Raw genomic sequence first — 15,225 nt, forward strand, 5'->3', positions numbered from 1 at the left:
ATTTGGGCTGATGCCGTCACATGACAGCAGTGGGGCTGACTTGGGATCTAATGGATCTCGGACTGGCCCTGCCTATATCTCTTCCTGCCTCCAGAGCACCCCATTATGGAACTTCCCATTGGCTGCTGCGGGCAGCAGCAGCAGCGGAGGAAGCTGCTTGGGCGCCTGGGCGACGCGCCCAGGGGCGGGGCTCACTGCCCATAGGGCTGGGGCAAGGGCAGGACAAGCTGTGGGGCCTCCGGAGTCCGCCTGCCTCCTCCCACTCAGCCGCCCTACAGTTGGGGGAGAGGCAGTGGGCGGACCGTTTGGGCAGGAGAGACGTGTGGTTCAGGCGCTCTGCAGGCCCCACAGTGAGTGCTGTCCAGCATTTTGTCACCCCTCTCAGTGGTGACACCTGGGGCGGACAGCACCCCCGCACCCCCCTTCCTTCACCCCTTGGCATCAGCTCTTCTGCCTACCTGCTTGTTGAGCAGCCAGAACGGGGAGCTGGCATCACCAGAGCTGGGCGGAGGGACAGCTTTTGCCCAATTCAGCCCCCTGCCAAGCACAGCACAGCACAAAAGGGGGTTTGGGTTTCACCTTGAGAGAGGTTAATCTTCCTTAAAAGGTTAAAAGTTCAAGGTTGTAGGTTTGAAATGTGTGTTCTGCTAACCAGGCAGATTTGCGTAAATTAAGAGTTGCTAGGATCCTTAGAGACTCAAGAATAGGCCCATGAAGCTTACAATTTGCTTAAGTGTAGATGCAAACACAGACCAAAGTTCAGAAAGAAAACTGTTTTGTATACAAATTGTGTGGGGTTTTTTAAAAGGACTTAAAGAAAAGAGGGAAAGGGCAGGAGATTCGGGCTCAGTCTTCCCCTAAAAAATGTCTGCTGGTGCAAAGTTTCCTTTTGCTTCATTGAATGACTACCTGCCAATCGTGTTGCATCCTTAGATGCGTAAACTCTGTGTTTCTTTTTCAACTGGTAGGTGATGTTGCAGAAGTGTCATATGTGCACTCCAATCAAAATGTGGTTGGTTCAAGCAAGGCAGAGAATCAGATGAGTCGGTGGGCGGTGCAAGACGTGTTTGAACTGCAGCAGTTTTCGCAGCTCCCTGCAAATGTAGCCGTATGCCCTGCCAAGGTAAAGAGAAGGACTTGTGGAATGTTTTCTGGTTCTGTTGTTGCTGGTTTCCGACCTCAGCATTTCGCTTGCTTTTTAAACCTGCCTTTTCAATATTAGCAACTGTGAGTGATCAAAGGCTTAGTTCCTTGGAGATGGTGCCTCCAACAAAGTCCAAACAAAGCGCTTGCTACTATTTTTGTATCAAGGGAGCTAGGAGTTCAGTGGATAATAGGTTACGAAAGATAAAATACCGTATATTTTCACTGGGAAATACTTAACAGACATCCCAAGGATGTGTGTGCGTGTGCTGATATGTTGTGTACCGTTGTTTGCAGTACACTGTTGCTGTTTTTTGAACTAATATTGTAAACCACATGCTCTGTTTTCCTTTGGACCACATCAGCGAAGCCAGATTTTTAGAAGACATCTGAAGGCAGCCCTGTTTAGGGAGGCTTTTTAATGTTTAGTAGATTATTTTATTTCATTTTTCTGTTGGAAGCCGCCCAGAGTGGCTGGGGAATAAATAATAAATTGTTGTTGTTGTTGTTGTTGTTGTCATTGTCATTTACGCAGCCCAGTACCTCCATGCACACTGCCCAGGCTTGCGCCCTGAGGAGGCCACCTTGGTGCCGCTAACACAGCTGTTTGACTTCATCCCTAGAGGCACACTTCATTGTCTCTTGAGGCAGACAGATGCCAACAACAATATTGTCAAAAAAGCATAGCATTTCCCTATTTTTGTCTGATAATACATGCAAACCTAGAAGCCTGTCTCTATGCATGTGTTGCTTAATTTAAATTCTATATATATAAGCACATATTCAGCCTTTGTCTCTTGGCCTCTATTTCCAGTTTAGGATTTATAGGCCACAATATTACAAGGTGGTAAGAAACTGCACCGGACAAACGTCTTCCTTCTGCGATGCTTTTAAAGACACAGCAGAGCACTCGCTGTCTGACATGGCAGTAATATGCTACTTAACTCCCTAACCTGGAGCCTGAAGTCCTTTCTCTGAAACCCTCTTTCCCCTGCCCCCTAGATTTTCTTCTCCTTTGTCTCCCTTTCTTCTGAGACATCCCTCAGGTCAGAGAAGTTTTTAATCCCAGCCGAACTGACATCTTTCCCAAAAACTGCATTGTAAACCTCTTCTTGATACCTTTGTTCCCAGAGCAGTCCACATGTTGATGCAAATATCAGGTTGTATCCAATGGAGTTTTCCCATTAGGTGCAAGGAATTCCACCTGTGCAACGGGACTTCCGTCCTTCCTCTCCACTTGCACCCTGTTCAGAACTGCTGCAGAAGGTTTGGAGAAACCCAGTAATAGATTGAGTGGTGCTGCACAGGTCAAGAAGAGGAATTCTGTTTGTGTAGGTGGAAGTTATTGTGCTACTGGCACAACTTCATTGGATACAACCTATTGTTATTCTCCCCAAATTGGTTTCAGAGTCTTAACTGTCACAAGCGCCATATCATACAGATGAAAGAACCAACGGATCTGCCCTTTAGCAGTAGCTTTTTATGAAGAAATTAAGAAAGCGTTTCCTAGCAGAGAGATAAAGTGATGAGGAAAATCTGACCTACTTAATTTCTTTGTCAGCTACTGTCAATGGCATGGAAACACAGCTAGAAAGAAGTTGGCAGTCGTACTTTTCCCATTTACACATTCTTTGTGTACTTAAGCTGTGTGTAGGGTTGCCTGTGGAATGGTTTCTGCATCTTCAAAAGCTTCAGGGAAGGCTATGACTGGAAAATGTGTAGCTTTCCCAGATTAGAGATTCAGCGTTGGGGAAAGCTGCATATGTTTCATTTTGCAGGGATAGAGTTTTTGCCGACAGGACTGGTGTGTGGGATTGATAGCGACACATCCAATAAGGCAATTCATCTATTTCTGCCTCATGTGCCAATACTAAGAGCAGATCCACACAATACATTTTTAGCACATTTATCACTCATGTCTCCTGCCAACCCAGCAGTTCGAAAGCACATCAAAGTGCAAGTAGATAAATAGGTACCGCTACAGCGGGAAGGTAAACGGCATTTCCATGTGCTGCTCTAGTTCACCAGAAGCGGCTTAGTCATGCTGGCCACATGACCTGGAAGCTGTACGCTGGCTCCCTCGGCCAATAACACGAGATGAGCGCCACAACCCCAGAGTCGGTCACGACTGGACCTAATGGTCAGGGGTCCCTTTACCTTTATCATTCATGTAACGCACACAGCTTTGCCCAGTGAAACATTGCGCCTGTAGTTTAAGGATGTTTGGAATTGTAGTTCTGTGAGGTTGAAAATTACAGTTCCCAGCATTCTTTGGGGGAAATCATATGCTTCCCCCAAAGATGTTTGCTGAAATGCTTTAGGTGTGTGCTGTGGATCTGCTTTGTAAACAACTATTTTGTACCTCTATCTTCTCAGAGATTTGTATGTGCAGTGTGTGTGTGTGTGTGTGTGTGTGTGTGTGTGTGTGTGTGTATTATGTGCATTATAAGATTTTAAAGATTTATATGAGCAGTAAAAGATTAATTATACTGCATGTTATTTATTTATTTGACTTGTTAGCTGTTCACTACAAAATAGTCTCCAAATGACTTATAAGCCCATGATATGCTTTCATTGCTGTTAGTAATGTATGTTAGTTAGTAAGGCCCGGGGGCTGGATCTGGCCCCAGCGCCTTCTTTATCCGGCCCGCGGGTGGTCCGGGAATCAGTGTGTTTTTACATGAGTAGAATGTGTCCTTTTATTTAAAATGCATCTCTGGGCTATTTGTGAGGCATAGGAATTAGTTTATCCCCCCACCCCACCCCCCAAAAATAGTCCAGCCCCCCATAAGGTCTGAGGGACAGTGGACCGGCCCCCTGCTGAAAACGTTTGCTGACCCCAGTAGTATGCAGATATATCAGCTCTATGGTCACACACAGATCCCTGAATACTCCTACAGGTTTGCAAAAGCTCACAGAAGAGAAGAAATGAGAATCTTTTTTGAAGATTTGCTGCCCCTCCAACCTCTGACCCTGACTCCAGTTTCTCCTGCTATCTGAGCACACAATCCTCACTGGGGCCATTGGATCTTCCTCCCCTATCTTGCTATCTCTATTCATGATCCTGCCCACTTAATTCACCACCGCATGAAAACACCAGTGCAAGAAATCCTTTAAACCTACGGTGCATCATTTCTCGAACAGTGCCTTTGCAAGCCACTTAGATTGCGAGGCTGCAATATACAGTGGTACCTCGACTTACGAAGACGATCCGTTCCACGGCCGTCTTCGTACGTCGAGGTCTTCAGTTGTTGAAGCGCCGCCTCTGCGCATGTGCAATGCACGGTTTCGCGTTTCTGCGCCTGCGCCAACTGTGTGCGCCACTTTGCGCAGGCGCAGAACACATGCGTCGGCCGTGCACGGCGAAAAACCTCCGGAAGTCGAAGCATTCGGTTGTCGAGGTACCACTGTATGTTAACCTTATTTGTCCCAGAAAGTGTTAAATGCAGGGATGGAAGCAGGAGACAACAACATAATGATTGTTAGGAATCATACCTTGCCAGCACATGGATTGGCACCACATGCACCCCTTCTATGGAGATGGAGTTGCCAGATTCTTGATGCGCATTAGATACTTACTTGGAGAGAAGTCTGAACAGGAAATGAAACCTCAGGCCTGTTGGTGGTTCCTGTGGGGGGGGGGGGTGGAAATGCCTAGTGGTTTCATTTACTGCTTTTACCACATACTTTGACAAAGCCATTAATCTTTCTGCAGTCTTTGACTGCTATGTCCTCGGTGTATAGCTAATTTTCCTGTGCACTGTTTAATTACTGATGATTCATATACTTTTTTAAAAAAAAGACTATACTTTCTCTCTGCTTTCCTCTTCTTTCCTCTAACTCAGCCCCTGTAATAAACTCAAGGAACGTTTCATGAAATAGGAAATCACGGCTGCTCTGGTCTCTTATCTTTTTCTGCTGGGTATTCACTTATTCTTAATGGACACAGTCTAAGAGGAAGTTAGTCTTGCTTAAGCCGTCTGCTTTTATATATAATCTGCTTTTACATACAATTCATATTTTTTTAAAAAAAATTTCTCAGCTCGTGTTATAAGCGTACTGAGGAAAATATGATAGTATTGTGTGAGCTTGCCACGGTAGCAGCACTTGGTAAATATGTAATTGGTTGATACCCAAATGGTCCATTCTTAAAACTTGTTTCAGAGAATAAATACTTATAAGGGATCTAACCACCATATTACAGTGTGATATCATAAAGTGCAGCAATGCTTTTGGGGGGGGGGAAAGAATTATTTAATCTACAAATATAACTCTTTCAATGCATTCTCAGCATGGCAGAGAGGATATTCCGGGTTGCAGGTGTTGGTCCTAGTGTTAAGACTGGGACAACAAGTCCCCTTCACCCACAAAGACTTAGTTGGAAAAAACTAAGTTGAGGTTATGAATGAATAAAGATCTACCACAGGCACCCCAAACTGCGGCCCTCCAGATGTTTTGGCCTACAACTCCCATGATCCCTAGCTAACAGGACCAGTGGTCGGGGAAGATGGGAATTGTAGTCCAAAACATCTGGAGGGCCGAAGTTTGGGGATGCCTGATCTACCATCTGTGGTCACACTGTCACTCCCTTGACCCTAGTACTGACTGTTTCTCCAAGGACTCAAGCAGGAATCTTTCCCAGCCATGCTACCTGACACACTAGCTAAGTGGGGGCACCCGAGACTGAACCCAACAAATAATTTGCTCTGCCGCCAAGCTGTTGCCACTTCCTTTCTGTGAGGATAAGGAGTAATGTGCTTATTAACATATGAAGTGATTACTTAGAACAGGGAGCGGCAACTTAAGGCCCATGGCCCACAAGCGGCCCATGGGGTCGTTTAACCGGCCCATGAGCTGTCCCCAAACCGAGCTGCCCGCTCGGTGAGTCCCCGCACGCTGCGCTAAACTGGTGCAGCGCAGCGCAGGGAACGCTTTCGCTGTGTCGGAAATTACGTCTATGCAGACGCAGATGCCGGAAATCACAGGCGCGCGTGATCCGGCCCACGGAGGGATCTCCGCTGGAGTGAACTGGCCCAGGTGAGGTAAACCTTGCCGAACCCTGTCGTAGAAGCACCTATTAAGGTCCTCTTTCCTGCTTTCCCTGGGAGTACCCCTGGCCAGTAAAGAGAACCTCCGGGAGGAGAGGATGTCTCCCACATACACTGTAGCCTCCAAAAGATAGACATGTAGGGTACTTTGTGGTGCCCGCTATTGTGCTTTGCCCCACAGCCATGGTAATGATCAAAGAAATGGGGCTATCTCCCAATCCCTGGCTGGAGCTCACTAACTGAGTGAGAAGTTCTGACTCACATGGATGGGCAAATCTATTAAGACTTCCACATTTCCACATCTATTTGCAATTTTTCCTTTGAAAAGTCCTCCGTAGGATTCATCAGTGTTTTTGTGTGGATTTCCCCATGAAGGGGAATTGACTGTTAAACCACACTGCAAATTGTAGCTCTGTGAGGTGAACTGGGGTCTCCTAGCCACTCCCAACACCCTTAACAAACTACAGCTCCCAGAATTCTTTGGGGGAAGCCATGACTGTTAAAAGTGGCATCGTAGTGCTTCATATGTACGGTGTGAATGTGGCCCTGGTAACATAAGAACATGTGGTGGGACAAAGGCGCCGAGTTGCGCACAACATGGGAGGGGGGCATTTGTGTGAAACATTACACACGTTGCATGCCTGCACCTGCTGCATCGGCAGAAGCCCAGGTCTGTAGCCTGGCCACGCAGTGTGGTCTGGTGTGGCACTCAGCTCCTGGCTCCCTTGTCATAGCTGACCTGCAGAGGAAGTGAGCTTGGCAGAGTGGGTGGGTTCACAGTCCCACCCACCCACCCACCCCAGAGAGGGGAAGTGTCCTTTTGCCGCCGCTCCAGGCAACCTTGCAAGGCCTCCACCCTTGTGGTGCAACACCCCCCGGGACGCTCCGGATGGTCCTGGCCACCCCATTGTGAGAAAGGTCCTGGGCAAGTGGCGGAGGGGCCGTGCTTGACCTCCTCTACCCCGTCAAGATTGTGGGTGCCTCAGCCCCATCCCAACAGAGCTGGAAACACCTCAGGCCTAGAGTTGGTGCCTATGTGGTGGATATCAGATAAATTTCAGATTATCTTGCTTCAGTTTCTTTCTGCTCCTTCAGCAAATACTAATATATTGTTATGTTTTGTCATTGTATGTATGTATGTATGTATGTATGTATGTATGTAATATATGTATGTTTTGTCATTGTTTGAGGAGGTATATTTACGGTAATTTGAAAATAATAATAATAATAATAATAATAATAATAATAATAATAATAATGGCTGTTCCCATTCAAAACTGAATAGATGGGAGTGTTGTAAATTTTAAGGTTATATATTATATTTGTTCATAAACATGTACATGAATGTACAGGCACATGTCTGAAGCAGCACAGGAAGACAGGCCTGACTGACACCATTTTGACTCTCTCTGACCAGAATCACACACACATTTCCACATGACTATCAACTTGGGAGCCATAATCCTGTAAGCCGGAGGCTCTGCCAACTGGACATTTCCCATTTCCCCATCAATTGTGCCAGACTACTAGCCATCTCATTCACAATGGAAGACTCCTCCGAACAAAAGATAGTGATCAACTTTTAGGAAACTGTTAATTTCACACCTGGGAGGGGTGAGAGGAGGACTAGGAGACGTGTCAAAGGTGCTCAGATTTCTACCTTGAACCCTCCCTTTTTGTGAGGTATTGATTACGTAGCTGTGATGTAGGAATGATGTATTTTGGGGGTGTTTCTTGGTGATGGGAAAACTGATAAAAGTGGAGGTTCTCTTTTGTTCTGGGTTCCTTCCTTGCTCTCCTGCGTGAGGGGAAGGACCCTGTTGCAACAGCAAAAATAAAGGCTTTGCTTCTCAAAATTCTCTGGTTGGACTCTGTTATAATCTCCGACCGATGGAGAACCCAATAGGGGAATAAGAGCAGATTTTTGCTTATTACAGGAGCAAAATGGAAGTATACCCTTATGGGGTAGAGTTAAATTAAACTGGATACCGTATATCCTTTCTAATTGAAGTGTGTCAACTAAAATATCCACTAAATATTTGTTAAGCTTTTATTTCTACTTTGCTTACATTACAGCTATGTTGGGGGGGAAAGCCATCACATTCTGACTGATCTGAATATTGGGCGTTTATTTACTTTAATTTATTTTGCTTTAAGGGTTGCCTGCATCCTTTTTTGAAAAACAAAAACAAAAACCAACAACATAAAAGTAACTTCAGCCTTCTTGGAGTCAGGGAAAACGTCCTCTTCTACTGTTTCCATTCTGTTTTGAATTGGATGTCTGGGTTGCTTATTTGATTCCTTAATTAATTTCTGTGTTAATTGGCAAAAACAGCTTCTGTGAAAAAGCCTAAATAAGAATTCGAAATTACTGGTTTCTGGAATGGCCCTTGTTTGGTTCCTTTGAACACTATGTGCAAGAAATCCTTTTTAAGCAATGCCCACCCACCCCCATCCTTGGTAGCAAAAAGGAGGAAAAATAATTATATGAAAAGGAACAGGATACATTTAAAAGGTTTCAAGAAATAATATTCTGCATTAGAATTAATTTGCTTTTTAAAATACTGTACCTTGGTTTTATGCAGGGGCTCTTCTCTCCCCCCCCCCAATCAATTGCTTGTTTTCAACTTAAGTTTACTTAAAGTTTTACTGAAAAGGAATATACAAAGACAGCCATTGAATGGAGGATTAATCACTATGGCAACTGAAATGTGGTGACTGAAAAGGGGGAGGATGTATTCTCCCCTCAGCTTCCTGCCAGCTTGTCATACTCAACCTTTGCAGAGTGAATCCAGTCCAAAATATAGACTATGACCAGCCCTAAGAAACTATATCTGTATTTTTATAAATTGGTACAAGTATCGCACTATAAAAGAAGAATTAATCCCCTGAATCGGATGACAGACACTTGGCACTCTTGACAGTGTTTTGACAGAGAAATAACAGGATGCTTTGTAGTAAAACCTGGATTAATGGTAAACCCCTCTTTATGTTATTGCAGTGTGGTGCAAATGAGGGAACTAAGCATTCTGTCAGGGGGGCGGACGGACGGGCGGACGTGCCCTTTCTGTGCCCAGTGCAGGTTTAAGTGCTCTGTGGAGCACTGTAAATATAAAAGTAGCGTTATTAAGAACTCTTTGTGCCACTTGCATTTTGTATTACATAGGTATTTTTCATAGGTCATGTAAACAAAAGGATTTCTGTCAGCTGCAATAGATTTGAGCGCAGAGCATTTGTGCAGATCTTAGGTTCGGCCAGAAAGCTGAAAGAGGATGTACAGCCCATAGGTTTTCCAATGGTCTTTTTGGCCCATGGCAGTGAGTCAAACAAGAAACAAAAATAAAACACAGCACAAAAACTCCACAAGCATATTTCCCTATTATTGAACATCCCAGTTTCACTGCACAACCAATAGCTAACCTGTAGTTTTAAATGTCTTGTAAGTGAAACTGTGGTTCTTTTTTAATGGTTGGCATAGTGAAGCCACTCAGGATTGCTAGAGGGGCTGCTGTGCTGACGTTTAATCTGATGATACCTGTTCTGGCTTTTAATGTTGAACTATTTCTAAAAGGAAGGGACCCAGGTGGCGCTGTGGTCAAACCACTGAGCCTAGGGCTTGCTGACCACAAGGTCGGCGGTTCGAATCCCTGTGACGGGGTGAGCTCCCGCTGCTTGGTCCCAGCTCCTGCCAACCTAGCAGTTCGAAAGCACGTCAAAGTGCAAGTAGATAAATAGGAACCGCTACAGCGGGAAGGTAAACGGCATTTCCATGTGCTGCTCTGGTTTGCCAGAAGCGGCTTTGTCATGCTGGCCACATGACCTGGAAGCTATACGCCGGCTCCCTCGGCCAATAATGCGAGATGAGCGCGCAACCCCAGAGTCGGTCACGACTGGACCTAATGGTCAGGGGTCCCTTTACCTTTACCTTATTTCTAAAAGGATTAGAATTTGGAGATGGAGACTTTTCTGAACTTCAGCGATGGTCGGGACCGTGGTGCAAACAAGTGTTGCATAAATAAGTGCAACCCTGTTCTTGGGTCTGAGATGGGCAACCAAACAGCACACTTCTGGATTCATGTCTCTGATAATCTAGCTCAATGCAAGGAGGTTACTGGGAAGCTGGTACACAATAGAGGAAGATTTGCCCTTAATTGACCTGTTGCCTTATTACAAGTGCACCCCTCCTGAATCTGTACTATGCAGGGGATCAGAATTTCATTTAAAGACCTCTGTCCAAAGTTGAGTATAGTTTGAGTTGATATGAGAGTTTGGTGCTTGTAGAGTTGGAAAGGACCCCAAGGTTCAACTAGTCCAGGCATAGGCAACCTTGGCTCTTCAGAGGTTTTGGAACTACAACTCCCATGATCCCTAGCTAACAGGGCCAGTGGTCAGGGATCGTGGGAGTTGTAGTTCCAAAACATCTGGAGAGCAAAGGTTGCCTATGCCTGAACTAGTCCAACCCCCTACAATGCAAGAATTTCAACTAAAGCATCCATGACAGAAGGCCATCCAACCTCTGCTTAAAAACCTACAATGAAGGAGTGTCCACAACCTGTCATGGGAGTCCGTTCCACTGTTGAACAGCTCTTACTGCCAGAAAGTTCTTCCTGATGTTTAGTCATAGACTTGTAGAGTTGGAAGGGACTACATCTAGTCCCGCCCCCTGGATTCTGGGAATCTTTCACCCAGTGTGGGGCTTGAACCTACAACCCTGAAATAGCAGGAAATTGGTCCTGCCTCATTTGAAACATCTCCTAAAATGATGTTGCTCAGGCCTTTGCAATCTAAATTATATTTTAGCAGCGAATATTTATTAACGTTTTAAAGTTATTATTACTATAATTGTGCATAGCGTATTTTTATGAATGTACAACTTATTAATATTATTAATATTTAAATAAATGTGCTACTAACTACTACTACTACGAAATTGTTTTTGTACGCTGCTTGAATGCTGTCTGTTGTGGAAAAGTGGGGCATAAATGAGATCATAATAATGAAGTGTACATGACCAGTTTCTCAATGACTAGCTCTCCCTCTCCCTCTCCCATTTTAGGAGGCACCCTTTTTTTGGTGTCCGCAACCTAACTGTATACTGAATACAGAGACATTTGAAAGTGATGGTTTTTCACAGAGCTTTTTTTTTTTTACGCGTTTGGGCTCCAGGGTCAAGTTATCACATATTAAAACATAGCAGTCCGATTTCCTAATAGAAATATCAAACAGCTGTTGGGAGACCTTGATGTTAACAACTCAAAAAGGCCACCTCTGTCCTCTGTAAATAAAACCAAAACCAAACCTCAGCTAGGAGCGTAGGACAAAAGTTAGGTGAAAAGTGACTAACATGTTACATTTCACATTTGGTTTAGAAAAGCAGGAAGAGTCCGTGGGAAGCTTTCTCAAGGAAGAAGAACACCAAAAAGGATAATTCAGTAAAGGAAACCAGCAAGCCTGCAGTACTTTACATTAGACATCCTGTCTGTCAAAAGAAGAAGGAGGTTCACCAAGTTGGCGCCATTACCTTCCTGGTTGGAAAAACACCCCAAAGAATCCGCAGGTAAGAATAAAATTTGCAAAAATGACCTCCATTTCTGTCTTTTCTCAGTTTGCTTTATATAAACTTTAGCTTTCAGTGGGGATTATTAATAATGTTATGTTTAAAAGCAGTATTGTTTTGAAACCTTTGTGATCTTAAGTGTAACCTTTTGGGAATAAGCAACAGAAAATATTGTGGAAAGACAGTAAAACGAGCAGTTCTGATGGTGCTTTGCAAATACCTTCAGTCAGGTTTGCTCAGCTTTCCTGAGAAGTTAGAGCAGGTTGGTTCTTCTAGTTTTCTATTAGAGTGATCATGTCTAAAACATAATATTGATGTATCCTGAATTTTTTCCACAGTAGCTTAGTGTTGCTGGAAATGTGTCCTCCTTTTAATGGTTGGAATTGCAATTTCTAGAAGAACTTTTATTGTCTAGCCAATAAATGGGGGGAGGAGAGGAGGAAAAGTCCCACAGGACTTCCGCTGCTGGGACTCATTAGGTGAATCTCACCTCATGTTTTTGCAAACCATGTTATATCAGCTTTTTGTAAACCATGGCTTGGCAATAATTCTGAATTCTCTTTTTTCTGGACACCTGGAAATTAGTGTTACTGATTCATGTTGTAAGATATCCATCCATTTTTTGTTTTGTTTATTTTTTACATAATTGAGATAAGTTAGTTATGCTTTGTTTCACTGATGGCTGTAGGAAACAGTTTGAAGAAATGGCATCTCATTTTCAGAAGGCTTCAGTGGAAGAACTCGCCAAGCATATTATCAAAACTACATCAGAAGAAAGGCAGAAAATGCTGAAAGAATTTTACAGTGCAAAATATCCAGAGTTAAAGGACCTATTAAAAGTTGATGTTCCAGTATCTGTTTCAGAAGGAAGTGAGGAAGGAGCTGTGCACAGAACCCCATTTAGAAAAAGAAAGACAATTTCTAAACATGGAAAATCAGAGTCTGAGTCTTCAACAGATCTCTACGGCCAAAAAAGACATGACGCAGAAGTAAAGCAGTTTCAGTTTGATCCCTTCATACAGGCTGCTGTGTGCCATGATGTGGAAGATAAACAATTGCCCACTGTCATTACCCAAGATAGCGTTAGTAGGAGAAACAGTCAGGCATTCAAGGACTTTATGGCATCTGACTCATTAAGCAGTAAATCAGGAATAATTGAGGGGCTGTCTGCAAATACTACTAAAGGACAGCCAAACTTGAAGGGAATGGAGTCACCAAGAGAACCCTTTCTGTCTCCACCAGAAAGCAGACATGCTCAAATGTGCAAGAAAAACTCTTTCGCAGACATGCTAGGAGACATCTCTATTTTAAACGACCTCTTCAAGAGCCACGAGAATAGACCAACAGAGGCACCTAGGAAGACTCTCTCTGGTCCTGCAGAAAAAGCACGAACTCGGCCAAAAGACTTCTGGGACATGCTGAATGAACCGAATGATGAGAGCCTCGAAAAACTCACAGACGTGGCAGTTATAGAGAAACTGTGTGAAAGAGCTTCTCCAGTCACTTCATCCAAGAAGAAAGAGGATGATGAGAAGTCTCTTTGGAAGAAAAATGACAATTTTTTATGGAAAAGATATGCAGCTGACACAGATGACAAATCTTTGTCTGGCACATGATGTCTAGTTTTGAAGAAAATGAGAGGGAAACATCCACAGGTGTTAACAAAAAAGATCACACACACACACACACACACGGAACTGGCCCAATGAATTTGCAAGCTTCTTAAGTGCTCTTACCGCCAGTTTCCTTCCCTTCCCTTTCACAACCCCTTCAAAATAAAGGTTGTTTTCTTTTCTCTCTTGAAAGAAGGAGACCTCTATGTTTTGAAGGAGTCATGAAAGGAAAATATCCTTGAAAAGGGGCTGAAGAAATACAAAACGTATTGCATTAGTATTGAGAATAAGAGCGTGTTGCTCTTACAGCACCTATGGAGATTTTCCTCCTGTTTGGCTGTTGACTTGTGAGTACTCCTAATTCGGTTTTAAACAGTTAAACTTGGAAAAAAAAGTTCCAAAGCTGTGAGCTTTCCCCATAAGACAGTGCAGCACCCGTATCAGAGTCCCGTTAGAGTCCCATTTCCCCAGTTTATCTGCACACATGAAAACTCTGCATGCCTTCCATATTCCCATCTAGATCATCCCTTCCATTTAGTCAAGTTACTTGTGTCCATGTAAACACACACACACACACATTGAATGGGCCTGGGAAGGAGGAGAAAACATGACTATCACTCTGTGCACAGGCGTTGCAACATCATGGGGTGAACAGCCACATCCTTTTTATGCTTCATTGTAATTTGTTGGCCTCTGTACACCCCAGCATTTTTGTCATGTTTTCTGTCAGCAAAGCAGTGGCAAAAGTGTGGGATTTGACTAGATACCTGATTGGTACTTCTCTGAGCTACTAGATTAACACTAGGGCACTTTCAGACATCTGAAAAAAACAACTTTAACAATACAAGCCTTGCAGGCACATATTGCTGTCTCATTTCACACCTGCTGGAAACTAAAACTTGAAGGTATCAGTGTATGAAAAAAGCAGTATGGTAATCAGAAACCTGTCAGATTTTATTGGGGGATAGAAACTTTTAATGTTAGTGTTTTAAACTGAGGACTTAAAAAAAAACACCCTTACTGTACATATTTTTTCATCCTAATTTTAAAATAAATACACATTTTATAAAGGTGATTTGTGATCCAACTTGCCACTACTTGCCACAGTGGGATGTCTTTTCACCCAAGTGATGTCTGGGTGGTTGATAGTTGTGAGGGACAGGGGATATCGCGAAGTCCCTCCCCTCCTGAGTTCAAGCCAATCACCGAGCACAGGGGAAAGCAGAGAGAGTTCCGATTCCAGTAGGGAAGCAGGAAGTCGGGTCCGAGGCTCAGGCAAGGTAGAGGAGCCAGGGTCCCAGGCGGGACAGGAAGGGGCGAATAAGGGAGGGAGACCCATCCCCCCAACGCCAGAACTACGCAGAAAGAGGAGGGGAAAGAGGATGGGTCTGCCAAAGCTTTTGTGTTGGAGAAAGACGCGCCAAAAGCCATTAGGAGGTTCTGAAACCGACTGATCACATCACTCCGTGTAAATAGCAATGACTTTAGCACTGTAAATACGCAGCACCAATAAAAGAATAAAATGCAGAGCTGCGTAGCGTCGTTACTCTGAAGTAGTCCGCTCCGGCCACTGTGACAGCAACCTCCTAATCCTTTTTGGGCTACTTTGGAGTTGCCGGGATGAGCGTGTCAGAGGCGGAGAAATGGCGGCAGATCGCGGAGCAAGCCCAGCAAGAACTGCAGCAGCTGTCGCTGCAGGCGCAGGGGGAATTGAAGGCAGCTAAAGAAGAGACTAGGAAGGTCCAGGACGACCGGCTACAACTTGCGGAACAGGTGAGAGCGCTACAGGAAAGAGAGCAGGAATTAAGGGCGGTGGCGGTAGACCTCCAAAACAAGCTGGATGCAGAGAAAAACAAGGCGGGAG

The 15,225-nt window shown here is 44.3% G+C and overlaps 1 protein-coding gene across 4 annotated transcripts in view; it reads left to right on the plus strand.

Annotated features, from left to right (window-relative positions):
- ERCC6L2 (ERCC excision repair 6 like 2) overlaps positions 1-14,189 on the plus strand; it is a 48,159-nt gene extending 33,970 nt beyond the window's left edge. For all 4 annotated transcript variants that reach the window (XM_035099824.2, XM_035099825.2, XM_060280106.1 and 1 more), the window contains 3 exons: positions 969-1,123; positions 11,561-11,748; positions 12,437-14,189. In XM_035099824.2, the coding sequence (XP_034955715.2) occupies positions 969-1,123; positions 11,561-11,748; positions 12,437-13,364 (1,271 nt within the window). In that variant the 3' untranslated portion in view covers positions 13,365-14,189. The remainder of the gene's footprint in view (positions 1-968; positions 1,124-11,560; positions 11,749-12,436) is intronic.
- Positions 14,190-15,225: the final 1,036 nt, after the last annotated feature.

This window comes from Zootoca vivipara, chromosome 11 (assembly GCF_963506605.1).
Source record: "Zootoca vivipara chromosome 11, rZooViv1.1, whole genome shotgun sequence".
NCBI lineage: Eukaryota > Metazoa > Chordata > Lepidosauria > Squamata > Lacertidae > Zootoca > Zootoca vivipara.